The sequence below is a fragment of the Sprattus sprattus genome, assembly GCF_963457725.1.
Source record: "Sprattus sprattus genome assembly, chromosome: 14".
Classification (NCBI taxonomy): domain Eukaryota; kingdom Metazoa; phylum Chordata; class Actinopteri; order Clupeiformes; family Clupeidae; genus Sprattus; species Sprattus sprattus.
Genome location: NC_137912.1, coordinates 14,848,141 through 14,875,264, shown reverse-complemented (window position 1 = coordinate 14,875,264; position 27,124 = coordinate 14,848,141). Strand labels below are relative to the sequence as shown.

The window sequence follows — 27,124 nt, the reverse complement described above, 5'->3', positions numbered from 1 at the left end:
TGTGTGAGTGTGTGTGTGTGTGTGTGTGTGTGTGTGTGTGTGTGTGTGTGTGTGTGTGTGTGTGTGTGTGTGTGTGTGTGTGTGTGTGTGTGTGTGTGTGTGTGTGTGTGTGTGTGTGTTTGTGTGTGTTTGTGAGGGTCAGTTCACAAGTGTGTGAGTGTGTGTGTGTATGTGTGTGCGTGCGTTTGTGTGTTTGTGTATGTGTGTGTTTGTTTGTGTTGCATGGAAACCCCACAAGAAGCGCCATCTGTTGTGTTCCTCAGCTCTCTCACTGTGGAACAGACTGCCCAAACCAGGGGGGCTGCAACCATTCACAAAGACTGACCTCACTAAAAACCAACCCATTCGCACTAAACAACTACTAGCCTAAGGGGTGTCATTTAAACATACATTCCACCAACTAACCGACAATCTTAAACACTGGAAAGTGTGCGTTTTTAATGTAAAAAAAAAAAAGTATTACAGAGAGATGTAATCAATAATTCAGATATTTCAGAGTGTAATTTTTATTAACTTTGTTGAGATATGAGATAAAGGTGTCTCTAAAATGTGAAATTCACTGTTTGTGTCTATTTTGTGTGATTAATATTAACTCTTTTAGGGAAGGACATTTTGGTGCTGGTGAACTCCCAAGACCCAGATGCAGAGGAGAGTGACCAGTTGCCGGGGACCATGTTCTCCACTCTCATACGCAGCGAGCCTGGTGAAGATGATGATGATGAAGACGGAGAGGAAGAGGAGCAGACAGACCCCAGACTGAACAACGAAGACCACGAGGCAACTACTGTTAGTCCAACCACCCCAGCTACTGAGGCATCAACAGCCTCTTCCAACCTAACAGGTGAGCCAACTGAATAATGAGCAGTCCTATAGTAGGTATATGTATAGTAGGTATATAGGTATATGAACAGTCCTATAGTCAACAGTCATGCCCAATGTGATTTCACCATAAAGACATATATCGTTATTTCTGTTCACATATTGTAGTCTGATTAAACTAAGGCAGAAAGAGAAATGCCACACAACACCAGCAAATTTTGCACAAAAGATATTTTTTCTTGGTCACAATGAAATGCAGAAAGAGATTGCCGTCATGTTGGTCCAGGTGTTTACATTTATCAACATAAACCTAGCTCGCAACCTCCCATACCTCATGCATTCCCTATAGGCTTAGGCTACTGGTCATTTTTGCTGTTACGTTTTATGCATTAGATTCTTTCCCTGTCTCTGGGATATCCCATATCATCAGTATGTCGACACATACTGTACGTGACTGTAGCCTTGTGTTACGCAAGCGCAAATATTTGTATGTGACCACTCGCTCCCATTGATCCAGTGCTAAGCACTTCCACTCACCTGTTTGGCTCTGCTGGGGTGCTGAATGCATCGACTGCACCAAATAGCCTGAAGTTTGTTCCCAGAATAATTTTACGTAAAAAAGCCATGTATAACATTGTAATCTAATTAACATCCTAATATGCTGTTGCAGTAAAAGCTTCAGATCATTTTTTTCCACGTACCACACACCATACATAGGCTATGCTATTGGGGAAAAGAAGAGACAGTAGTGTACCAAGAAACCTGGGTTTCCATCCGAACCTTCAATTTCCATAGAGAATAGAGCTGACCTCAAGTCACACCTCAGAGCTATGAGCGTTTTAGTTCCTAGCTGCTAAGTTGCAAATGTGTTCTATGAGATCAAATGTGATTATTAAATTGAAAATGTATCACATATTACACTGGTTTGGACATATTATTATTGTGTCAACTAAGTTAAATGTTTTGAACAACAGAGGACAGACTTTAGTTCATTTATTTTTTAAAGTTTAAAGGGATGGCTTTTGGTTGGCCTTGACCAAACCTTTCACTAATTAATTTTGGCCTGGCACTGCCCACTTAGTGCCTTTACCACTCACTCAGAAGCGTGTTCTTTTTTGTGCAACAAAGTACGCATGTGCTGCCATTTCCACCAGCCATTTCCGCCCTGGCACTACGGTAGGGCCCATTGTGTGAATGATCGAGACATGAAGAGGGAGAGTTATGTTTGGATTAGCAGGAGTCCGACTGCTTGAGTGTCTGCACGGCTCAATGGAGAGCCCAGCCTTCAGGCACTGTCTGTGACATCCCTAATCCCTCTCCACTCATTCTGACTGGAGAGAAAAAATAAATGAGCTGAAATATAGAAATGGTCGAGAGTTACATTATGTTTATTTCTCAAAAACACTCACACCCCTTTGTTGTCTCTTGTTAGATTTCCTGTTTCACAAATCTAGGGACAGTTACTCGTAATGGCTGCATATGGCATCATGTCTGTTCAGTGTAAAAATAGTTAACTAGACTGGAAATAACATATGAGTTATTTTGCTAATTGATGTTGATCATCAGACAAATACGTGAGCACTATTTTTGGAGCTGTGGTGGTGGTTTATGTTCCAAAAGCCCAAATATACTGAAGAGTTTTCCTTCTAGACAGCTACAGTTACACTGGATGTCCCCATTTCCACTCATAATTCAATGCATTTATCATGTATGGTGAAACACCTCTTATATTCTGTATCTAACTGATAATTCCAATCAAAATGTGTCTTTCTGTTAGCCTGAACACCAGCCCGAACCCCGCCCACAAAATTTTGGTCTGGGAAGTTCGGTCTGGCTCTGTGCAGTTGGGGAGACAGTATCAGAAGGCAGGGTTCTTCCGGACCAATCAAATTGTCAGGGCGGGCTTTATACGATGATGGACAGATTATCAACCAATGCGTGAGTTGAATTAACAGTATTCAAAATCGTACCAAGATAGCAGCGTCTCGGGAGCCTGTTAGTGGGAAATATTTTATGTGAATTACGCTATCTACACAACTTTTTTTTTATCTCTACATTGACTCGGTTAGTTGTGTATGTGCAACACGAATGTTGCCGAGGATTGTAGGTCTTAACTGAAGCGCTCTAGACCATTGCTGTTAGGTCATTGCTAACGCTTACACCAAAAATCCATTGAAACACATAGTAGCTAGCTAGCCTTGCTGCTAATAATTATAACGTGAGCAGGCATATCTCAACAGATATTGACAGCGCATGATAGATGTTTTTGCCCTCCTTCCTACGGGATCAGGTAAAAGTTTTAATGTATCAGATGGTCATACTACGTTGCTCTGATTGGTTCTAGGTATCCAATTGAGCAAAGAGGCATTTTTTTTTCCCTGGTTCGTTGAAACATGCCCCATAATCACAGCCCAAAGGGTCAGTATCAGACTCATATTCTGACTAGAATTATGAGTACGACATCGTCAGGCTATCTTTCTGTCTTTGGCAAGGTATTGAATGTTTGCATAGTGATATCTTTTTTCTTCTCAGCAGGTGCCAGATTGCTATGTATGCAATATCAACTGTGAATAGTACTTTTTGTATATGTGTTTTTGGTTAGTATTTGTATGTTGTTTTTTTTTTTGTGATTCGTTGTTGTCTTTTATCTAGTGCACCTGACGGCAAGCAAAGTTTTGAACCTGGGATAATAAAATGACTGAACTGAACTAATAGCCTCCAAAGAGATGTCTCTTTATATAGTATTTTATCAAATATTTCCATGTCTTAGAACTTTTTCAGACACTGTGATGTTGTGAAGTGAAAGCCTACAGTGCCTCTAATGACATTATAGCCAGTGGTGAGAAGGCTCTGCAGACGCTCCGTTGTTATTTATTAACCTGCCAGCAGAGCCGAACATGACTGTGTGAGTGGCTTGTGTCAGATCACACTTAGCGCTAACCTACTGAATCACTCTGAATGCGCTAAACTCACACATTTTCTTGTGCAGACGTCAATGGAAGGACGAGGAAGAAAAGAAGAGAGAAGAGACGTGTCCTTCAACGCATTTCAGGTAGCCCAGACATCCTCCAGGAGAGTACAGATTCTGTTCTTTCTTTTACCTTCTTTCTTTCTCACTCTCTTACTCCTGTCAGATGACGTTTTGCTGATAAAGAATGAGAGGGAGAGAAATTATGACACTAAGATTTAACTTATAATCCAATACAAATATAAAAAAGGAATAGAATGATTATATGTAGGTTTATAAATATAAGTCAGGCAGACAAATGATGTATGTCAGAATTAAGCCTCTGGGCAGCTTGTATATTGAGATGGAAGTTAAGACAAAAGCAAAGCAAAAAAAGAAACAAGGGCATAACTGTTCCCTTCCTCCAAGGCGTCTCCAAAGATGCCTGCCTGGAGCCAATGTCTGAGGGCCACTGCTCTGAGTACGTTCTGATGTGGTACTACCACCTGCGCTCCGGAGGATGCCGCCCTTTTGTCTACGGTGGCTGTGGGGGGACAAGAAACCGTTTCACCTCCAAACAGGAATGTCAGTTGCTTTGTGTCCAGGGTCAGAAAGGTAAGCAGTTAAGATGAGTGGTGTTTTCCCAATGATTGTTTAATAATTTGTTACTCCAAGTTCTCCAATCTGGGGGCTAGGACTTTAAGAAGTCACCCATTTTTACATTACTGTTTGTGTCTTTTCTTTCACAGCTTCAGAGTCCAGGTGAAAATAATCCTTCGAATAGACTTCACAGTCTATGTAAATAATAACTGTATGATCCTTACTGTCTTGGTCTGTCTTATTGTTGAATTCCACTGACACTTAATATGAGATACTGTAATGGAACTGTTATGTAATTTTTTCGTTTCACTGTTGCACTATATGACGTTTCAATTAAAGTCTTCAGAATTGGTTACACTTTAATTTGACGGCAGTACACTGGTACTCATGTTTTATTTGTATTACCTCTTTTTTATTTTGTATCTTGACTGTCCATGAACTACATGCTGGCAATTGAATCTGGTGAAATTCAAATTCAAATAAATGGCACTTAATTTCAAAGTTCCCTTTGGGATCAACTCTTTGCCTTTGCCTTCTACCTCACTCGTACTAGGGTGTGGATGAAATCATCAGTTTAATGAATAAAGGCAAATATGAATGAGCCACTGGTGTTTTTGTGATACATTGTACTGCCTGTGTGATCAATTTACTCAATGATATGGCACATCTTTGGTTTGTTGTGAGCATGTGCGTACGCCTGTGTGAGTTTGTGAACTGGCATGTGATCAAATCGTGACCTCTCCCACGTTCAATTTAATTTGTGTGTGTGTGTGTGTTGCGATCGTGACCTCTCCCACACTCATTCTTGGACAGTCGTATCCAAGCTTGGCCCTGTTAATGATGTGGAGGTTGCCACTTTGGCTCCTCTTCAGCATGTTGTTCCTGGGTCGTGTCTGGACAGAGTCTCTGGAGAGTTAGCGTGTGGGAGAACCCTCCAGCTTGCTGGCATTATTTGGGCAGTCTGTTTATGACCACAGTGAATCCTCATGGGACGGTGCTCCAAATACTTGTTGTGCAGAAAAAAATAACTATATTAAGGCAATCAATGCTCTCACATCTTACACGTCTTTGTTGCCTTTTGCTGTGGAGGTTTCATCACCTTAATGATATTTCCGAGCTCGTGTATTTCACCTTCACAGTCACCTCGCTTATATAACCCCTGACCATAATGGCCTATTTGAAGAGTGCAGTGCATCTAACGTCTGCATATGTCCTATCAGGAGGGGGCGCCGCCGTGGCAGCCTGTTCTCCAGATTAGAGCGCAGTAGGTGATCTGAGCTACATGTCATTTTCAGAGGACATGCCACCACACACCACAAGAAATTTCGTTCCCGGAGAGACCTGACTGTGCCAAGAGAGGCAATTTAATTTGGGACAGTGGCGTGTACATTTGAATAATCTTTATTTATCATGCGATATGATACTTTATACGATCAAATAACCTCCACGATCTGTTAAAGTCGCAATATACATTCCCACACTGCGCAAATATCTGTTGGTTTATTTTATCCCACTTTTTCCAAAGATGCCATGTTTGCCACTGATAAAAAACAGTTTTCCTTAGTGAATGTTTAATGCTGCGATGACACCACTCCAAATGGTACAAAGCAGAACCCTCAATCATGGGCACTTTATCTCCGTGATTAATGTTACAGACTATTCAGTAGTGCAGTAATTCATAATTACACATCGGCAAGTTTGAGTCGTCATTGTCCGGCTGTCACCAGTGCTTCTCCACACATAAAAAGTAATTATCTTCTCCTTCATGCTATATGGTAACGGATACTTGTCATAAACTCACACAATGAGGTCTTAAGAAACATATATCGTCGATATGCCAATTTAATTCTACCTGCTTGATTGAATATTCTCCCAGGATATTTCAGTCTCGCGCGCAAGGAGCTGTCCAGTGCTATATTTGGTGCCGGAAACGTTTTCTCCTTACAATAGCCTACGCAGTTGAGTGCCACTGTATTATAAACATTAGGTATAACTATAGCTTATCTCGATAAACTAAACGGACAAACTAAACTTGCTGGACGCAAGCTCGTCTTACCGCCTTCAATCTTTATTGGGAGGTAACCAATAACGTATGACGTTTGTGCTGGCGCACGGGCGCCGTGTAATTGAACAGTACTAAATGGATGCCACCGAGACTGGTTGGTAAATACAGTTGAGAAACAGTTCTGAAAGGACGATAGCATACATTTCAGTTTGAGATTGTCACTTATCACTATTTTCTTGTAATCATCTTGCCATCTCTGAGCCTGTTTTCAACGTGTACTTTGCATTAAGAGGAGCGACACCAAGGTAAAGTTGAGTTGTTTTGACCAAGATTTTAGTTGTAACAGGGTAAACACGTACTGTTGTAAAGAAAATTGATGTGTGCTATTGTAGCTATGACTATACAAAATGTGCCTGATTGGGTGGATAACAATTTGTACGTCTTTGGGTGGAAGTACATGTGAGCATTGTCCCAATGGTGCATTTAAGTGGATGTTATCCTGTTACGCACATAATCAGTAGGGTAACATCTTAAAAATATATTACAAAACTGCAACCGTCTATTATTATTGCGTTATCGTCTATAAAATCACTAGAAATCTAATACTGCAATGCTGCATTTATTCCACAGAACAGCATAATGCCGCTCTTGAGAACGCTGCTCCTTCTGGCTGTCCTTTGCGCACCCACCTCAAGTCTATGCTTCCGACTGTATGAAACCGAATCTAACTTTTTGTGCAGTGATGTCCTTTCCGGAGCTAAGAGTAATGAACAGCCCAACAACGTGCTCTTAGACGGACGGGGCTTCCTCATTGGGTCCGGAGAGAACGTCGCAGAATCTGCGGAATCTCGCGAAAAAAGGACATACCCAGCACCTAACTACAGATTCCTCAGCCACACACAGCTGAGGAGTAAGATGTACAGGAACAGCGCAAAGGGCAACCGGCGCAGTAAGGTTACCCTCTCCCTAGATGTTCCGACCAACATCATGAACATCCTTTTCGACATTGCCAAAGCCAAGAACCTGCGAGCCAAGGCGGCAGACAACGCTCGTTTGCTGGCACATATTGGAAAGAGAAAGTGAATCAATAGATACCAAATGACTTTAAATGATAGTTCATTTTTTCGTTCTTGTGTCATTTTTCTTATCCTGGCGAAGATCTCTGAATTCACAAGTTTGCTTGACCGAAAAGCATAAGCCTACATAGACAGGCATATCCTGAATGATAAATGTCGTCTGTAAACGTTTCCATGTGCGCAAAGAAAAAGAGAAAATGAATCATGGACATTGAGCTTCGTTTTTAAAACGGACATAAACCCTGTAGTCCATCTCTATGCTTGCAATAATGCGCTGAAGTTATGAAGAATAACACTGACTATTGTTTTCTGCCTAAGCAGGGTAGGAAATAAAATCATCTGAATAATTGAAATTAAATCTTGTTAAGGGGCAACAAATAATACTGTGGCCATTCATTCGGCTCTACTTGGGTATATGGAAATAAACTTTATATTTAGGAAGCATTAAGGAGTTTTTGGTCTTAAAAGCAAACAGCCCAGTTGGCACATGTTGGCGCATTTTGGAGAAATTGTTGGTGCTGTGAAGGCTTTTCTTACATTTCCGAGGGGTAGGCTACCGACCCGAACCACAGAACAACATAGAGCATATTTGGAACAACAGGTGTTTTTCAGATTCCATCAAATCTAATTTGATACCAAAAGTAGTTGTTGATAAAAAAAAAAACACACCTCAAAAAGTGTCAGATTGTTGCATAGTGTTGCTTAGTGACATAAAATCTAAGTACTCATCCATAAGTCTCATACTTTTAGAAGTCTTGCTATTTTGCTCATGTGTATGAAGTAGCATAAACAAGAATACATTTTAATTTCGATTCTGTATTGTGGATTACAGAGAGACAAATATCTCATCACAGTCCACCCTATGACTCAAAAGTTGACACAAGTTGTTTACTTTGCCCAAACAATGGTGATGGCGCAATGTATGATTTAATGTGGCTATACTTAAGTAAAATGAGCGCATGGAGAAAATCATCGAATATTTTTATATCTGGAAGGATTATTTATTTTCCTTTAATAAATAAAAAGGCAGATGAAATAAACATAGTTTCATCTCATTTTCATTCCATTTCACGATTGACTATCACAGTCTGAATCTGTATCTTGAACATTTCTGTCATTTAGTCAATTAATGTATAGAAGTCGAGATGGCTCACGGATCAGCAGATTATTTATGGAAATGTATGAAGTTATAACATCAAAACCATAGTGTAGCAGTCATTATGAAAGTATTAATTGTGTCCTTAATTAATTTATTCAACTAAGCAAAGTGACGTTTTTATGGTTATGTGTATAATGAATCATTCTTTTCAGTGGACAGTGCAGATTCATTTAGTAAGTAATATAGCCTAAGCAACAACATGGGTCTGGGATTTTTTTTAATGGTTTTAGCTTGACATGGAGATGCTATATCAGACAGGCTATAAGATACTTCAGACACCATGGATGTTTACAAAAACATAAAATGCTCCGAATGTGTTAAGCAAATGCAATCTGAAACAAATTAAGGAGTGCTGTCAAATCCCTGCCACAGACTGAATTTGGCAGATGTCAAGTTGTCAACAAACAAAAACCGACCTGCATAAAGCTGTGCCTATATGTTATAACCGGAGTAAAAAAGACCCTAAGGTTCCCTAAAAAGTGATGGGCAGGCGAAAGAGAGAGAGAGTGAGTGTTTTCATTTCAACGTGGCTTTACAGTGGAAGGTTTTTTTAAACACAGGAAGGTCCCAAAAATGTTCTCTCTACATTTGACCCTTGGGGATCAATAAAGAAGGCCTTCTCTATCTATCTTCGACTATTTATTTATCTTATTGGAGGTATGATTTAAAAAGCCATGTCATCCTAAACAATGTGTCTTGGGAACTGATTGGCCTCTCAAATTAAGGTTTAACCTGTGATTTCAAATGTGTAATATACTGTGTGTGCTGGGACGGGAATAGTGAAAAATCAGATGAGTTGAGTGCATTTCCCTCGATATTCTAAGGGTGGCGGTGTAACATGCACTAGGTTACCATTCACTTACATGCACTGGCTGCAAGAAGAAGAAATCACGACGCTGCGGGTGACGTCGTGACGTTGATTCCGTTGACGTGTAGCAAAAATTTAGCTGCTCCAGCTGACGACGTGGAAGTCGAGACGTATGATCTGAAGGAGTGCATTCAAAGACCAACAGTTACTCACAACATTCCGCAAAATGATTAAGAAATTTGACAAGAAGGATGAGGAGTCAGGTAAGTTATTTGGCGGTTTGTGAGAGTGGCGATATTATGCTATGTTTAATTATGCCTTGTATCAGTTCAACAACAATCTCACTACCGCTAGCTAAAGCCCCCCGCTCAGCTAGGAACGTAGCATATGCTAGCTAAATAAGTGAAGGAAAAGGTTACAGGCCTCGACCATTCAATCCCATAAGTTAAACTATATGGTTCAGGATGAGTCGTTTTATGCACAGCAGAATGCATACTATAAAATATTAACACACAGCTCATCGGTGAATGTGGCATTTGCTCTCAAGCTAGCAAACTGCTTATACCCGTACGGCTCTGTTAGCTAATGTGAGCTGCCTAGCTTAGATTACTTTGTAAACATACGCTAAACGTTGGCGAACTTTGTGTAGTCCACATACTTTAAGTGATATTACCAGAGCAGAACTAAGTGTTTATGTAATTCGACTGCCATTCAAGTAATGTTGACTATCTAAGCGGATATCAAGGGTTTGAAGTCCATAAGTGTACGGAAGTCTTTTGCTGTATTTGGCTTGAGGTACAGGCGACGTTAACATAAACCTCCTACTATCAGTGGTGAAGTGTTATGTACAGATGTTACCCTGTTTGTTCTGAAAATCCATTACATGTTTGCCTGGAATTATCATCATCATGACGCTAGCTAGCTAGCTAGCTCGCTAGATGACGTTGACAGTTGGTTGATTGACCGTTTAAACTAAGCATGTATCTATCTATCGAATGCAAACTTGGTAGCAGGCAAATAGCAAGGGAAATAACTAATATCTTTCTCTACAACATGTAGGAAGTGGCTCTAATCCATTTCAGCATTTGGAGAAGAGTGCCGTTTTGCAGGAGGTACGTATAGATTGCCATGTTGTCTGCGATCACTAATATTTGACAGTTTTGCTTGCACAGGCTTACGGTCATTCCTTTATTCCTTGGTTGTAGGCTCGTATTTTCAACGAGACTCCCATCAACCCCCGAAGATGTCTCCACATCCTCACCAAAATCATCTACCTCCTTAATCAGGTTGGGGATTTTGTTTTGGCCTTGTCTGTCTGTCAGTCACATGTTTTTGTACTTAGCTGTCATGGATGCAAACTTTACACAAGTATGTCTCCCTTTGTAGGGGGAGCACTTTGGAACGACTGAGGCCACTGAGGCGTTTTTTGCAATGACGAGACTCTTCCAATCCAATGATGTAAGGACCCTTTTTAAAATGCATACACCTAAATTACTTCACCCAGTCAAGTCGTTGTCTTCTTACCCAATGGACATTGTGTTACTCTGGACGTAAACTCTTTTTGTCTTTTACCAGCAAACACTCAGAAGGATGTGCTACCTGACAATCAAGGAGATGGCCAACATCTCTGAGGATGTTATTATTGTGACCAGCAGGTCAGGAGTCTACCTTTCATTCTACAGAAGTTCATATGTTTTGTGAAAACCTCAGTAACATTTTATTTCGATCTTACTTTCCATATTTATTTTTGTGTTATTATGGTGATTTGGTTATTCATGCCTAAACATACATTGCATTGCATACCATGCATTTCTGGTACCATGTTTGAGGATATTGATGTGTGTGTGTTTCAGTCTGACCAAGGACATGACTGGGAAGGAGGACGTGTACAGGGGGCCTGCCATCAGAGCTCTTTGCAGGATCACTGATGTGAGTGTACCTTCTTGTTTTCTTCTAGTCTTTCCCCAGCTGTTAGTCCACTGTCTGTTTGATTCGCATCAGTTGAAGACTGTCTCTGTTACAAGGTGAACTGTTTAGTTTTGTGTTCATGCTGACACCTTCAAGGAAGCTGTTTGAGATGTTTATACCTCAGTGCGGGCACATGATGGCAGCACTCCGATCCCATCCAATTCTCTCCATGGGGTCTCCATGGGGGGTTAACTGCTCTATCTCAAAGCACATGGCAGTGACCAATCTAGATCTTGGCCGCGTCAGTTCAAATCAAATGCGGAATGTTTACATCTGCTACCGTTGATTATACAGTAAATACGTTGTGAAATGAAACAAAAACACACCACAGTTAAAGTTGTATTAGTATTGATTGATTCACATCGATATGAATGGATTACATGACTAACAACTGGTGGAAAGTAATATGAAAATATTTGTTCACTGAATTAGCGTTCTGTCCCAAACAGTTGCGTTCCAGTTTCAAAGTTTCAGATTCGCTTTCAGTATTTCAACGTGAATGAGAGGAAGCACAAGAACTGAGCGTCTAGCAGCGTTTATCATATCATATACATTATATATGATGCATGTATATGTCTGTCGGCACGATCTCAAGCACGTGCAAAAGTTGTTGTTGTCCAATTTGAATCAGATACGAGAGACACATGCGCGCCCAGTCCAATTACCAGCGGAATCGAATCGTGTGTCCAGGGGTTTACATCGGAGTCCAGTCGGACTCAAGTCGGACACAATGAATCTAGTTCTGGGGAGACACATGTGTCCAATATCCAATTTAAATCGGACTGAAATCGGAAATTGGACACATGTGTCCACACTGCCTGTAGCTACAGCTGCAGGAAACCACACTGTTGCACAAGTATCTACGAGGTGCGATCAGAAAGTTCCGGGACTGCACCTATAGAATGTAGCATGAAAACATACCTGAGTTAAATTTGGCCGCCATCACCTTCAAAGGAGTCTTGGCAGCTTTGGGCAGCGCTCCCAGCCCCCCTGCCAGTCTTGGAACCATAGACTACCTGAGGCATTTCAAGAGTCTCCGTTGCTGATTTTCTCAAGTTTGACACAAAATGTAATTGTTTGCTCTCTACTCCACTTCAAGTTGTTGTTGTTGAAATCGCAAATACGAATGTACCAATGATCACAAAAATGTGTGAAACACAGGTGCTGATATTAATAAAGCACTGTAACTTGGAATACTGATGTAAGTAGAAAATTCACTCAAGTTACCTCAGGCCTCCAGAGGTGCATATAATTATATTTATTCAACAACAACAACTTGGAATACTTACTCACAAAAGTTATGGCAAGCACCTGCTACCTGCACATTACTATGCCACGCTCTGTTTGTTTTCTACAGGAACAGTGCCGGAACTTTTGGAACACACCTCTCTGTTAAGACCAAAGTTTCATAATCTGTTGTCCCAGAGTCCCATTCTGTGAAAGTAGTGATGTAATGCTCATATTTATGTTCATCCTCTACAACAGACAACCATGCTGCAGGGAATTGAGAGATACATGAAGCAGGCTATTGTTGACAAGGTGCCCAGCGTGTCCAGTTCAGCACTGGTCTCATCTCTGGTAAGATACACACACATTAGGATTGGGAGAGGTTTTGTTGTTGTATGGTTGTCTTAGCAGTGCAGGCTAATGGTTTGACCTGATGTGCAGCACATGGTGAAGATGAGCTACGACGTGGTCAAGCGCTGGGTCAACGAAGCACAGGAGGCAGCATCCAGTGATAACATCATGGTCCAGGTGAGGGAATTACTCAACACACACACACACACACACACACACACACACACACACATATACACATATTGAAATGAACGTTAGATAGCATTGTAGGTCCATTTTCCTGCTTCATTGAGGCAGAGGTTATCTCTGCCTCCCGTATGTGCTTTTTCACTGTGGTTTAATGACAGATCAGCAAGACTAAATACGTGAAATACATTCCTTATTCTATGGATATAAACAACATATAATAAAAGAGTCTACAAATATTTCAGTGATGACAAACATTGAGAAAGCAAAAGGCATTCGCTCAACCCAGTGTGTGAGGGATTGCACAATCTGAGATGGTTGGGTTGGCCTGTGCCTGTGCAACATTCAACACAGGGATGTTTATGATTTAAACTGTTACTAGAGCACAAAATTGTTTAAAACAGCACAAAGTTCTTCATAGATCTAGCCTCTTAATTTTGCTGTCAAAGTGCACCAGATTGATGCATTGAACCTTCAAATGTGCAAAATGTTCTTATATATAATATATATTCCCCGGGGAGCATACCCCGGACCCCCCTAGGGGTTTCGCATCGTTCAGCCCTGATTAGTTTGCACCCCTGCATACACATACACACAAACACACACATATATACACACACACATATATACACACACACACACACACATTCTCACACACACACACACACACACACACACACACACACACACACACACACACACACACACACACACACACACACATATTCACACAAACACACACACACACACATACACACACAGAAAGAACAAAGTGACATGTGGCAGGCATCTCTTTGCAGTCATTTGCCATTGTTGTCAGGCTTGTGAATGCAGCTGTGTACATTAAAAACTGGTTACTGGTAACTGTACCAAAAAACTGTGGCCATCTCTGAGCAGTGCTGTGTCTTCTGGCTACATAGTACCATGCCCTGGGCCTTCTCTACCACCTGAGGAAGAACGACCGCCTGGCTGTGTCCAAGATGCTCAACAAGTTCACCAAATCAGGGCTCAAGTCTCCCTTTGCCTACTGCATGCTCATCCGCATTGCCAGCAAGCTCCTGGAGGAGAGTGAGGGAGGGTGCGTATCAGTCGTGTAGTATGTGTATGAACCATACAAAAACTCTTCATTTTTTAAACAACGTTTGAGAAAAATAATCTGAATAAATTAGGTTTATAGATCCAATTGTGCATAGTGTTCATGTTTGAGTGGAGGTATTTTAAGTCTTATTGATTTGTGTTTGTTTGTTTGTTTGTTTTGTTTGATAGTCACGACAGTCCCCTGTTTGACTTCATTGAGAGTTGTCTGAGGAACAAGCATGAGATGGTGGTGTATGAAGCCGCCTCTGCCATTGTCCACATGCCAAACTGCACTGCCAGGGAGCTGGCGCCCGCTGTGTCAGGTGAGAGCGTCCTCATTTCCCTCCTTCTGTCTCTGGGTTTGACTTACTCTGCAATTACTTATGCTTTGCCTCTTTGTTGTCGCTCCATACCTCCTATCTCTCTTTTTCCCAGTTTTCATTTACCCGTAAGAGCTCTGTTTGATGACTGTGTGTGTCTGTGTCTGTGTCTGTGTGTCTGTGTCTGTGTGTGTGTGTGTGTCTGTCTGTGTGTGTGTGTCTTCTCCACAGTTCTCCAGCTCTTCTGTAGCTCCCCCAAGGCTGCATTGCGCTATGCTGCAGTCAGGACCCTCAACAAGGTAAGTCATTATGTGTCATTATCACGTTTTTCTATTTGTACATGTTCAAATGCCTGCATGTTTGTTTACATGTAAATAATTAAACACACACATAATTCTCGTTCATTTTGATCCAAAATGTTTATTAAGCTTTAGACTGAAAGATTGAGCAAGCTACTTTTCTGACAAAAAAAAATACATTATTTGTTGTGGCCACTAGGTGGCAATGAAACACCCATCTGCAGTGACGGCCTGCAACCTGGACCTGGAGAACCTGATTACCGACTCCAACCGCAGCATTGCCACGCTGGCCATCACCACGCTGCTGAAGACAGGCAGCGAGAGCAGCGTGGACCGCCTCATGAAGCAGATATCCTCCTTCGTCTCGGAGATCTCGGATGAGTTCAAGGTGAGCCGCCCCTGCCTCAGTCCAGTGCTCTGGGCCCCTGTGGCCACTTCCCACTGACAGCGTCCTTAGTCTTTGGAAAATGTCCTCCCACTTGCTCAATAGCACATCAGGTGCATCTCTGGTGCTCCACAAAGGGACCATTTTATACAGTACTGTATGAGAAAATATAGTGGTCAGTAGTGTTGAAACCCCCCCTGTTGCTTTCAAAGGATGTGTTTCATTCTCTGATCAAATCAAATCAAACTGTATTTATATAGCACATTTTATACCAAGAGGCTTTTGAAAGGTGCCTTAATCAGGGGTAAAACACATCATTTGCAATACATTTTAGGAATTAGTATTAAACTGGCATTGTATTAAACATCGGTTTAGATTTACATGCAGTAAATACAGTAAGCAAGAAAGGACAATAAGCTTCTAGTTGTTCGCTGGATCAGTTGCAGGAGAAGCTTGGGTTATGCAAGTCATAGAGCAGAGCTGATATAGAGCTTGCTCCAGGTCAGTCGGGGGAACACTCAAGACATTATTTTTAAAATCTGTTTGCTTTCCTCTAGTCGTGTGGAGTAAGAAGCGCATGTGGGTGTATCATCCCATTAACAGCCACTTGACTGTGTGTATAGGCTCAAGTGAATCCAGCAAATGTCTGTTCTGAGTTGTGTGTGTGTGTGTGTGTCTGTGTGTGTGTGTGTCTGTGTGTGTGTGTGTGTGTGTGTGTGTGTGTGTGTGTTATGGTTTCTGTAGGTGGTGGTGGTCCAGGCCATCAGTGCCCTGTGCCAGAAGTACCCCCGGAAGCACAGCGTCATGATGAACTTCCTGTCCAACATGCTTCGAGATGATGTAAGTGTGTTATGCGGGGAGGGGGTGGAGGGCTCACACACACACACACACACACACCCCCAATCACAAACCCCCCCTCTTTCCTCATGAGCTTTGGTTAAATGTTAATCGCCGCCTAATCTGCCCCATCCCTTTAATTCCACAACATTTTCCCCGAAAGAGAGGCCAGCTAATAACGCTAATAAAAACAAAGGGGGCCCACCGTGTCAGACGAGGTGAGCCGTTCTGTGAGTGCGTTATAACCAACACGCGCTGTGCAAAGCACCTGAAGGGCGCCTCTGTGTTTGGACTTGCACAATATTTCCACTAATACAAGAGATTTGAACACGACTGTGCTGTTCACAGTGTAATCCTTCAAACAATACCAGTTTGTTCAACAGATAATTTACTATCAATATTTTCCATTCTGCAATTGGGTACGTTTTGGGGAAAGACCTAGAATGTGTGTTGGGAATGTCTGGGTTGCAAGTTTATAATCTGTCGTGGAACTTCTATTTTTATGTTTAAGTAAAAACTGAATGCATGGAAATGATAACTGGAATCCTTATTTAAATAACATCATTTCAAATGTCTCTCCGGTCCCTCCAGGGTGGTTTTGATTACAAGCGGGCCATCGTGGACTGCATCATCAGCATCATTGAGGAGAACCCGGAGAGCAAGGAGACGGGCCTGGCCCACCTGTGCGAGTTCATCGAGGACTGCGAGCACACGGTGCTGGCCACCAAGATCCTGCACCTACTGGGCAAGGAGGGCCCACGCACGCCCTCGCCCTCCAAATACATCCGCTTCATCTTCAACCGCGTGGTGCTGGAGGCCGAGGCTGTCCGCGCAGGTGAGAGACACACACAGACACACACACACACACACACACACACACACACACACACACACACACACACACACACACACAGACTCCTCAAATGCAAACTACTCTTGGCCTGTGCCCCACTGGCAATTAACAGTCTTCCGCTGGCCCCGGCTATCACCAACCTTCCACAATTCATTCCGATTTAGAGATACTGAAGTTCACGGATTTTAGTCACTCTGTTCTTGTCTTTGTGTGTCCGCTCCAGCTGCTGTAAGTGCCCTGGCCAAATTCGGTGCCCAAAACGACGACCTGTTGCCGAGTGTGCTAGTGTTGATGCACAGGTATGTAGCCGACTCCCCACACAACTTCAGTGTAATCACGGCCATTGTATGATCATATTTAACACAGACTGTCAGAGATTTTAGACACTCACAGGAAGGGGTGTGTGTAAAGCGTGACTCATCCCTGTGTGTGTGTGTGTGTGTGTGTGTGTGTGTGTGTGTGTGTGTGTGTGTGTGTGTGTGTGTGTGTGTGTGTGTGTGCGTGTGTGTGTGCGTGTGCGTGTGTGTGTGTGTAGGTGTATGATGGACAGTGATGATGAGGTGAGAGACAGAGCCACCTTCTACATGAACGTGCTGCAGCAGAAACAGAAGGCCCTGAATGCTGCCTACATCTTCAACGGTGAGGCCCCAAGTGTACACACCTGCCTGGAAGGCAAATCAATCAAATGTGTGAACACATTTACATTAGACTTGTGCTTTGTGTGTATGTGTGTACATCTCATTGTGGTGGGGTTTTTCTTTCTTTCTTTCTAGGGCTGTCGGTGTCCGTGCCTGGCCTAGAGAAGTCTCTGCACCAGTACACATTGGATCCAGCAGAAAAGCCGTTCGACATGAAGTCTGTCCCTCTGGCCACCCAGCCCATCACCGAACAGAAAACCGGTACACTAATAATGCTCCTAACACAACAGCCACAGAGTTACTGTGACTGGAGCCAGTTAAATTGGCCAAATTCCTAAATTACCTCACAACAATATGACCTTCAGTGCACCCTTTTTTGGTGCCATGACAAGCAGGCTTTAGTGTGTCTGCAAGTTGCTTAATGTTTGTTGCCTAAGCTGTTATTAACTTGAGATTTACCCAGATACGCTCAGTGTGCTTCGAAATGATTTCCAAACTCGTTTGGCACTTGTTTTCCAGAAATCACACCAGTCGCTACAAGCAAGCTTCCAGAGAAGATGGCCCCATCGCGTCAGGACATTTACCAAGGTTAGTGCATTCCCAGAAAAAGCTTTAAAGGCTTACTTGGCTCTGATTAAACTACGCTATTGCTTTTTTACTAACAATAAAATCCTTTTTTTTCTCTTTCTCTTACATCCTTCTGTCTTACATTCCCCTCTCCCCCGCCAACCACAGAGCAACTGTCGGGCATCCCAGAGTTCCAGGGCCTGGGGCCGCTCTTCAAGTCGTCCGACCCCGTGCAGCTGACGGAGGCCGAGACGGAGTACGTGGTGCGCTGCGTGAAGCACACGTTCGCCGGCCACCTGGTGTTCCAGTTCGACTGCACTAACACGCTCAACGACCAGCTTCTTCAGCGCGTGATGGTGCAGATGGAGCCGTCGGAGGCCTACGAGGTGATGCGCTACGTGCCCGCCGCCAACCTGCCCTACAGCCAGCCGGGCTCCTGCTACACACTGGTGCGCCTGCCCGAGGACGACCCCACCGCAGGTCAGACCACGCGTGTGTTTATCAGGGGAATTATGGGTGTGTAGGGGTGTGTTTATGTGGTCAGATCAGTTGTTTGAGGATTACTTCTGGAAATGTCTCATTCAGTGTCAGCCTTCAAACGGGTGACTTTAATCTATTGTGGCAAAGCTCTAGTCATTTTTCCATTAGTCATGTGGATTGAGTTTCCTACATTTTCCTCTGTCTCTAGTTTCTTGCACGTTCAGCTGCACTATGAAGTACCTGGTGCGCGACTGTGACCCCAACACAGGAGAGCCAGATGATGACGGTTACGATGATGAATATGTGGTACGTGAACAAAAGCCTTGTGTCGTATTACACGGTTTCAACCATCAGAATTGCCACACAATGTATTATTCAAAGCAAAGCCATATGAATCTAACGTAACATTGTTTTCTTTTTCCTTCCTCCACTCTTTTTTTTTTTTTCTCTCTCTCTCCGTCTCTCGTCTTTCCTCCCTGCTAGTTGGAGGATCTGGAGGTAACGGTGGCAGACCACATCCAGAAGGTTCTGAAACCCAACTTCGGCGCTGCCTGGGAGGAGGTGGGCGATGACTATGAGAAAGAGGAAACGTTTGCTCTGTCCTCCGTACGAACATTGGATGGTAAGTTACACAGAACAAGTCAATGCACAGTATTTGTACACTATACATTAGTTATGGGAACTGATTCTGGGTACCACAATATATTATCTTGATCAACTGGGACAGCAATGCAAATGTATTGTATTTTTATCATAGTTTTTGATATGCAAATTGCACATCTCAAGCAAAAGTGTCTCAACTTGACACTGCTTAGTTGAATTTAAGGAGCACTGTTGTCACGCAGTGGACTGTGGAAAAAGTGATCGATTACAAGGACAAATGTCACTACTTGGATAGTAATGGCTTGTGATGCCGTATCATTCAATACTCCTCATTGCCCTACAGGAGCTGGCGCTGTAGTAACTTGACCTTACATGGACTTGTATTGACTTGTATTGTCAACCTTGCGTAGACAAGGTATCAACTGCTTGCTTGCTTGCTGCACATCTATACTCACTGCATGTGTCTGTGTGTCTTTCTCCACAGAGGCCGTCAACAACATCATTAGCTTCTTGGGCATGCAGCCATGCGAGCGCTCTGACAAGGTCCCAGAGAACAAGAACTCACACGTGCTCTTCCTCGGCGGTGAGAGAACTCACTCCATCTCTGACACACACACACACACACACACACACACACACACACACACCCCTTTTCTCAATTTCTAATGAACATATGAAAGTGCAGTATTCCACTGACTACTTGTAAAATCATATAATTTACGTTGAGCCCCTCTTTTTCAAGTGCGTATTTTTGATATACTGCTGCTGTTACAGCTTCTGATGAGTGTGTGTGTGTGTGTGTGTGTGTGTGTGGTTTCTGCGTGCAGGTGTGTTTCGGGGCGGTCATGACGTGCTGGTGCGAGCACGTCTGGCCCTGGCAGATGGCGTGACCATGCAGGTGACCGTAAGGAGCACAGATGAGAACGCCGTAGACGTCATCCTGGCCTCTGTGGGCTAGACGACCAGACCAGACGTCTTGACTGGGCCAAGGGCGATCGTTTTGTTTTCCTCCTCTGCTCAGAGAGCAAAAGTGTAGTCAAGTTATGCTTTGAAGGACTCTTTCTTCCACCGCTACCCTCTCCTTTCCTCTCCACCCACAGGCGACTATTTCAGCTCAAACTACTACAAAATGGACAACCAATGGGACGTACAAAAAATTGTCAAGTTCTAATCAAGTTGGTCTTTAGCTGAAAAAACATGCTTGTGTTTGGCCAACAGTTATTTTCAATGCCTCACAATGATCTATGTATTGCCTTTCTATCACGGCTGTATGTTCCCTTTTGCTGTGCATTGTGGCTTCCTGTGCTGGTCTTCATTGTGGGCTGTTCCGCCTCCATTTTCATATATTAACACATAAATAAATGATGAAGATTGATAAAATGCAAGTTTTGGATTGTTTGTTTTTGTCCTTTGTCTTGAACTGTGCTAAATGTGTCCTCCCCCATTAACAAGAGCTTTCATTTAAACTAAGAGGTCACATCAACATCACACTTTTAGAAAATATTTTTTAATAAAAGGCATCATGATCAGTTACATTTGTACATAGCCACATCACACTGGGCATTCTGGTTGGGAACATAAGTGAGCTGCTCATCCTTATTCAAAATAATTTCAGGGACACATGCACATTCACCTTCCTCCTTGTTACTAGTTTTTCCTGCATTTCCAGCAAAGCACTGAGTATTTGCACAATGGAGGAGTTTGCTGGTGTTGTCAAATCCACTTGTGGCAAAATGTTTCCCGACCCTCAAAAGGAGTTGATGAAGTTGAGATATGCGTTCGTGAACCCTGTGGGATCCTCTAGCTGTGGGTAGTGGCTGATGTGCTCATCCAGCACCGACACTGTGGATCTCCAGACCAGCTTCCTAAGCAGACGAAGAGAAGCTGTGCTCAGATGGAGGTTATGAAAGGCAAAGTCAGTACTGTGTATTTCAACAAAGAACCTAAAGTCTTTTACAATTTATATATATTTTAATTTAGTTCAGTATTTAATGTGACGAACACTTGTATGCATGAGCTCAGTGTTGACAGGGAACGCCTTTTGTTTAATCATTTAAGTGTTCATTCAAGAAGAAGTTCCCCGAGATAAAAAAAAAAAAAAACACTGCAGTTCTGGAGATGGAGGAGGGGGAAGAAGAGGATTAGGCTACGGGGATGAACTCACTGGTATTGACGGATGAACTCAGGGTGAGGGTTGACCGGATCCAGTGGACCGTAGATCATATGGACTGGAGGACAGAAGTTGGGAAGACACACATGAGAACAACAGAGGAGGTTTCTAGAAAGTTCTTGTGAAAGTGCATGTTAAAGTATCTTTAATAGTCTTCCTCTCATGCTCCTCCTCATTGTTCCCAAAACTTAGCCTACTGCACCACACAGAATGGCGTAATACCTCCATGGCAGCTACAAGTCCTGCAGTCTTGCGTTTAATTCATAAATCCACGCACCCGGGTGTATATCCTTAAAGGAATAAGAGCCGCAGTGCCCCAAAGTGCCCTAGTGGTTAAGTCACCAGGCTGCAGATGGGGTAATAGGCTCTGGGGGATAACCTGCAGCTAAGCAGCTTAGTCTCAATGAATCACTCTAGCACTTGAAGAGTTTGAGGAAACGCCACCTTTAGGTTCTCTTTCATCACTCTGGTATGCTAAAGCTCACGAGTAACTACTCTTGAGATCGATTCATAGATTGATGGGGCCTAATAACATCACTGTGAAACACACTCAACAGGTTCTATAAATCACAGGCTATGGTGTGATGTGGCTTTTCTTCTGAGGAAAATGGGCAAATTGAGCAAAGTGTGAGGAGTAAAAATAGTCAAGGTAATGCAAGACATTGAGTGATCATACACAACAGAAATGCCTATACATCTGCAGTCTGTAACACATGTCACTGCCTAATTCCCCTGCCATTCACCAAGGCAAATCCATAAAGCAGTACCCCTAGGGGATATCTTACTTTGTTCTAGTCTTCCATTTCTACAATTCAAACAACCTCCTTTCATGATGAGGAGACTTGGATAAGGGACATCACTTTAGATGTGAGGGTACCCAAGGGTTCACCCCAACCCTGTGGATGCATTGTGCCATCTTACCAGGGACAAGCGTTGACGTGAGAGCTCCCACCCATCTGTCTCTGTGTTTCAGCCTCTGGTTAATGTACTGCAAGATACTGACGAGAGAGTGGCAAATGATCAAACGCTGGCGACAATAACAGCAAAATCATGAGTTAATGAGCTATCAGCAAGATGGGCAGTAGTGGCCTGTAGTCATAAAAGAGTCCCACAGTGCTGGTGTTAGATAAGTGTTGTGCCTAGAGAATCGGTTGCCACACAGATGGCTCTCTGGTGGATCACGGTGAAAGGGGCTTTCGTGGACAAATTCAGTTGTTTAAGGTGGATTTAGGCAAAACCACCAAAAACAAGGCTGGCTTTCCTTCTCAAACCTGCCGGAACAAAAACTAATGCGGTTTATTTTTCTACCACTTTAAAAGGGACAGGTTAAAAAAAGCTCAGTTAACCCACTCATAATTAAGGCAATTTTATCTCCTTATACTATGATGATGTTGGCATAGAAAAGAAACTGCCTTCCCTGTGCTTAAACACGCACTTGCAGTGTATGCCAATGACCTAAAGGTAAAATATTACGTTAATGACTACATATGCAACCAATCTCCATTCCACAACAATCAACAATCCCTCAACTATCTCTATTAAGGGATATAACGTATAGTTAAATAGTCTGGACCGAGCTCTACCTGTCCATGACGAGATTCCCATCTTTGAAACGGATGCCTGTCCACATGTCCCAGTACTCTTGATCTGTGGGCTGGGTAAAGGGCCCAAAAACGTCCCCTATGCTGGAAAAAGAAATATGAGCCCTGAAATCGTTCCACTGCGGTTGCAGCACAGTGGTTACAGTTACAGTGACGAGAGCAGTCACAACCAATCATCTCTTAACAATACCACTCCAGAATGCACACATGATTCTAAGTATAATTTGTAGTCTCTTGCTGTGAACATATTGATAACATTCTGGCAGGCTTGGGTAGGGCCCTGTTCTATGGGCTTGACCTAATTAACTTCCACTTATCTGCAATCACAACATACTTTGCTCTCCAGATAACAAAGACATATCAGCAGCTTAGGCTCTGTGGTGACACACTCTGGCAGCATTTTTCAGTGTGCCTGGCCTGTACAGGCCCTATCCGGGTCTGGTTACTACGCCTGCAGAAGATGGAGGATGTGAGAGCCACTCACCCTCTACAGAAGAGCAAGTAGTTCATGAGGCGAGTGAGCACAGGGGCAAGGTAGCCAGCATCCTTCAACACCTGTGGAGAGGAATGGATGTTTGAATGGAGGTGTGTGTGGCCACTAGCTTCGCTTCAGGCACAATAACAAGAGAAATATTGGATTCTCAGGGCGACAGTGAATAAGAGCTATTTGAAATGTCTGCCATGTGTGTGAGCAGTCTGACACAGACTGCACTCCTCCACAAACCATTCAGTTCAGGGAATAATAAACAATATGACATATTCGTCAACGTCAAACTGCTGCACCGCCACATGTCCAAGTCTTTAACCAAACACAAATCAGAAAGACCCCATTTGATGGAAGAATAGCTGAACAGTAACGGTAGCATTTAAAAAATATAAAAATTTCAATTCGTGTCAGTAGCCTATTGCCCATGCATCGACTAGAATTCACCACGGCTGGGGAGGCAATCGCTCTTCCGACCCTTTCCACTGAAAAACACCATGTTCTGTAACACCAAGGACTGAGAATAAACTGTATAGAAAGAAATCTACAGAGAGTTCCTCTGTGGCAACAGTAGATATACTTTTGGCAAAGAAAAACCATTCTGGATCAATAGTATTCAAACTATTGGTGCAATAGTGCAATAGAGCACTAACTTTACTCTGGTTCCGTAACTGTAGCCGGTGCCTTTTTATTTTTTATTTTGAGGGCTTTTTGTTTTTCAAATGATAAGGCAGTGAAGATTGACAGGAAGTGAGTTGGAGAGATTGGGAGTGGGACTGAGGGATGACTGCAGGTCTGGTTCAAATCCGGGCACCTGTGGGCTCTTCAGTCCCCGCATGATCCCACTGGCTTACTGAGGAGAAATAAAGAAGTTCTTCAAACTAACCTTCTGGAGGAATCTTGGGTGGTGTGTCTCTGGGAATATCCCTGCAAAAGAACATGAGAAACATTTACAGCGTCGTTAACACTGGTGTTTCAACACAATTCCTTAACCTTTTCTTAACCTTTACACGCTACCACTCTTACCTCCATTGGAGAGGCATAAACTTTTAATTGTCAGGTGTCCTGTTCGATTGTGGTCATTCCTTCATACATCGACACAGAATGGGTTGGGGAAAAAGACAGAGGCAGAGAGAAAAGGAGAAACTTACATACCAAGTGGTATTCTGTAACATCTCCTTCCCCCTATAAACACACTTAAAAATGCATACAATTTAACTAAAAGGGTTGTGTTAAAGAAGTGGTATAATCGATGCTATAACCAAACACATACTCGCTGGGGATGTGTGTGGGTGTCTTAAAATGAGTTGTGTGTCAATCACAGGTGTAATACACTATCAGCTCTACACTAGCGTCTTCTTCTAATGCCTCTAAGCACAGCTCATGCAATAGTCCCATGCTGTGTCTACCCAATGTTCTTGCTTGTCAGTTATAAACTACTCTCAAATGGCCACACAAATGATCACGCTTGTGACATACATCTGGGGAAAGCCAAGACATTTTGACTTTAGATGTGGGTGAGCAGATGGTTAGCAGAGTTTGAAATGTCTGTGTCTAGTATCTGTGTCTTAGTCTAAGGCTAAGCTAAAAGGTGCAGTATCAATTGGTAAAATAATATACAATGGTATATGGTATTCTCGAATTGCAAGCAGGTTTTAAAAGGAAAGCTAATCTTGGCTGCAGCTGGTATTATAATTAACTACCAAAATCCAAGACGTAGTCTAGTTAGAGAGTGCCTAAGTAACATGTAGGCTCCATTACCGACCTGCTTAATTTCACTAATACAGGAATGCAGGTGCGATCTTACCTGTAGAGTAATTCCAGTGCTACAGTATCTCCATAGTCATGGGACAGAATGTTGATTTTGTGTTCATTTAGGCCAAGATGAGAAACCAGTGCCTCCACAATGCTTGCTTGTTCAAAGATGGAGTACCTGTGGGGTCTCTGCCACAAAGGATAATGAGAGGGTAAAGATGATTTGATATTCATGTGTAACTTTAAAGAGGACCTATTATGTTTTTCTAGCTCTGACACTTGCTCCCTTTCCTTCAGTGTGTTATCCAGCCTTTTGTGCATGTAAATAGTCTGCAAAGTTACAAAGCCCATAGCACACACCAGAGGGAGTAACTCTCCCACAGAAACCACTTTGTCCAAGTACATGCCTGTCTCTGGCAAACCCATAATGACTACTCACTGTGGTATGGAATCAGTAAGACGATGAGCCAAGCCATACCATTCTCATAAGAGTCTATGACTCTCTGATCTCTGTTTTCCATGACTTTATCCACATCACTACTAATAAAAACAGATTTCAGTGCAGTATTTCCCTAAAGAGTAGCAAACTGTCCTACTCAAATGTCAAATGGTAGTGTGTGTCCTCTTTATTGTCACGCAAACCCAATCCCGTCTAAAACTAAAAATTCTTAGACTGTTATCTGTCTTATAAACAGGTGTGTATTTTTATAAAAGCGTATTATATGTCCTAAATATCCCCTTTATGAAAATACCAGTTCTACAAAAACTATTTTTTCACACTTGTTATACGTACGTGTAAGAGAGGGGGAGGTACTCACAGGTTTATCACTGAAGCCAAAGCCCAAGAAGTCTAATGCTATCACCCTATTGAAACGCTGATTCAAAGGTTCCCAAATCTACAAACACAAATCAAATTTAAAAAACACACGTAAAAAAAGATGAACACTTATTATAGGCCAAATGTGAGGCAGCCAACTGGAACTTCAAGAATTCTGTGTATAGATGGTGATGTACAAGCTACAATACAATACATTTACCTTATACCAGTCAAGACTGGAGGTAGGAAACCCATGTAATAGAATGACAACATCAGAGCTTCCACGAGCTCCAAAAGACTCTGTTATGAACGAAAGCAAACACCAATTCGATATTTAATTGCAAGGTACGCTACAGAAAAGTATTTGCCATAAAGCAAAATGACCCGAAGCACTTGCCTCTGTAAAATACATTGTTGCCTCTGAAAGTGAAGAAGTCCCCGGTCGAGCGCCATGTCTGCAACGCTGGAGACAACTGAGGCGGAGGGACATGCAAGTATACCGCCACCAGCGGCACGCAAATCAAACCCACATGTACCCACCATTCCTTCATGGTACTGCGGGAAGACTCGCAGTCGTCCTCGCTCTCGTCACTCTGCAAACAGTAGACAACAGCTTACAAAATAACTCTATACTGTTTGTCTAAATGGTGTTTCGTTTCGTTTGTCGAGTCATATATCATAACAGCTAGCCAGCGCGATAACTAAGTGCAAAGGTGACAATGAAAGGGGTTTAGGGACAGACTACTTGGCCTCGTTCTCAGTATATTCAGTGTTCACTAGCTGTAGGTCACACCTTACTGACCTCTGTCACTAAGGTAAACGCTAATAAAGTCAAACAAGGGATTGTTTACGTCAAGCCAACCAAAAGCTAGCCAGGGAGCTAGCTAAGTAAAGTCTGGTTTCGTGACCTTTTTTGGAGTTTAACCTGCAAAAATGCAACAGACAATACGTACGGTTGAGTCGCGACGGGTCATCCTACTCTAATCTTCCTGGTTACTTATTAGCAGCGTGTCTACCAGAGTTTTTGTTGGTAACAGGCTGTGTGCCCATTGCATATGTGAGTCAGATCCATGAGCAGGAACCCCATCTCAC

The 27,124-nt window shown here is 42.7% G+C and overlaps 4 protein-coding genes across 4 annotated transcripts in view; 3 read left to right on the top strand and 1 right to left on the bottom strand.

Moving 5' to 3' along the window:
* Positions 1–4,532, top strand: part of col7a1l (collagen type VII alpha 1-like) — a gene marked incomplete at both ends in the record, with an annotated part of 63,688 nt that extends 59,156 nt beyond the window's left edge. Inside the window, 3 exon segments of the mRNA XM_080851694.1 lie at positions 602–841; positions 4,196–4,381; positions 4,516–4,532. Coding sequence (XP_080707820.1) covers positions 602–841; positions 4,196–4,381; positions 4,516–4,532 — 443 coding nt within the window.
* Positions 4,533–7,010: 2,478 nt separating this feature from the next.
* On the top strand, positions 7,011–7,454 carry ucn3l (urocortin 3, like; the record flags this gene model as incomplete). Its single annotated transcript, XM_080851005.1, has 1 exon — positions 7,011–7,454. One exon carries the CDS (start codon positions 7,011–7,013, stop codon positions 7,452–7,454), a length of 444 nt encoding a protein of 147 aa, XP_080707131.1.
* Positions 7,455–9,560: 2,106 nt separating this feature from the next.
* Positions 9,561–20,550, top strand: copg2 (COPI coat complex subunit gamma 2). The gene is made up of 23 exons (XM_080851846.1): positions 9,561–9,677; positions 10,474–10,526; positions 10,620–10,700; positions 10,801–10,872; positions 10,990–11,069; positions 11,268–11,343; positions 12,868–12,960; positions 13,051–13,137; positions 14,067–14,224; positions 14,413–14,546; positions 14,775–14,842; positions 15,042–15,230; positions 15,972–16,067; positions 16,656–16,899; positions 17,141–17,216; positions 17,453–17,556; positions 17,691–17,816; positions 18,075–18,143; positions 18,291–18,602; positions 18,811–18,908; positions 19,086–19,224; positions 19,690–19,788; positions 20,033–20,550. The coding sequence occupies exons 1-23, from the start codon at positions 9,641–9,643 to the stop codon at positions 20,161–20,163; spliced, it is 2,622 nt and encodes an 873-aa protein (XP_080707972.1). The 5' UTR covers positions 9,561–9,640; the 3' UTR covers positions 20,164–20,550.
* Positions 20,551–20,730: 180 nt separating this feature from the next.
* mest (mesoderm specific transcript) lies at positions 20,731–27,124 on the bottom strand. The gene is made up of 12 exons (XM_080851092.1): positions 26,986–27,124; positions 26,430–26,625; positions 26,253–26,332; positions 26,034–26,111; positions 25,268–25,404; positions 24,487–24,545; positions 24,347–24,387; positions 23,461–23,531; positions 22,959–23,060; positions 22,297–22,373; positions 21,370–21,433; positions 20,731–21,070 (listed from the first exon to the last, which is right to left on the bottom strand). Exons 1-12 carry the CDS (start codon positions 27,004–27,006, stop codon positions 20,953–20,955), a joined length of 1,044 nt encoding a protein of 347 aa, XP_080707218.1. The 5' UTR covers positions 27,007–27,124; the 3' UTR covers positions 20,731–20,952.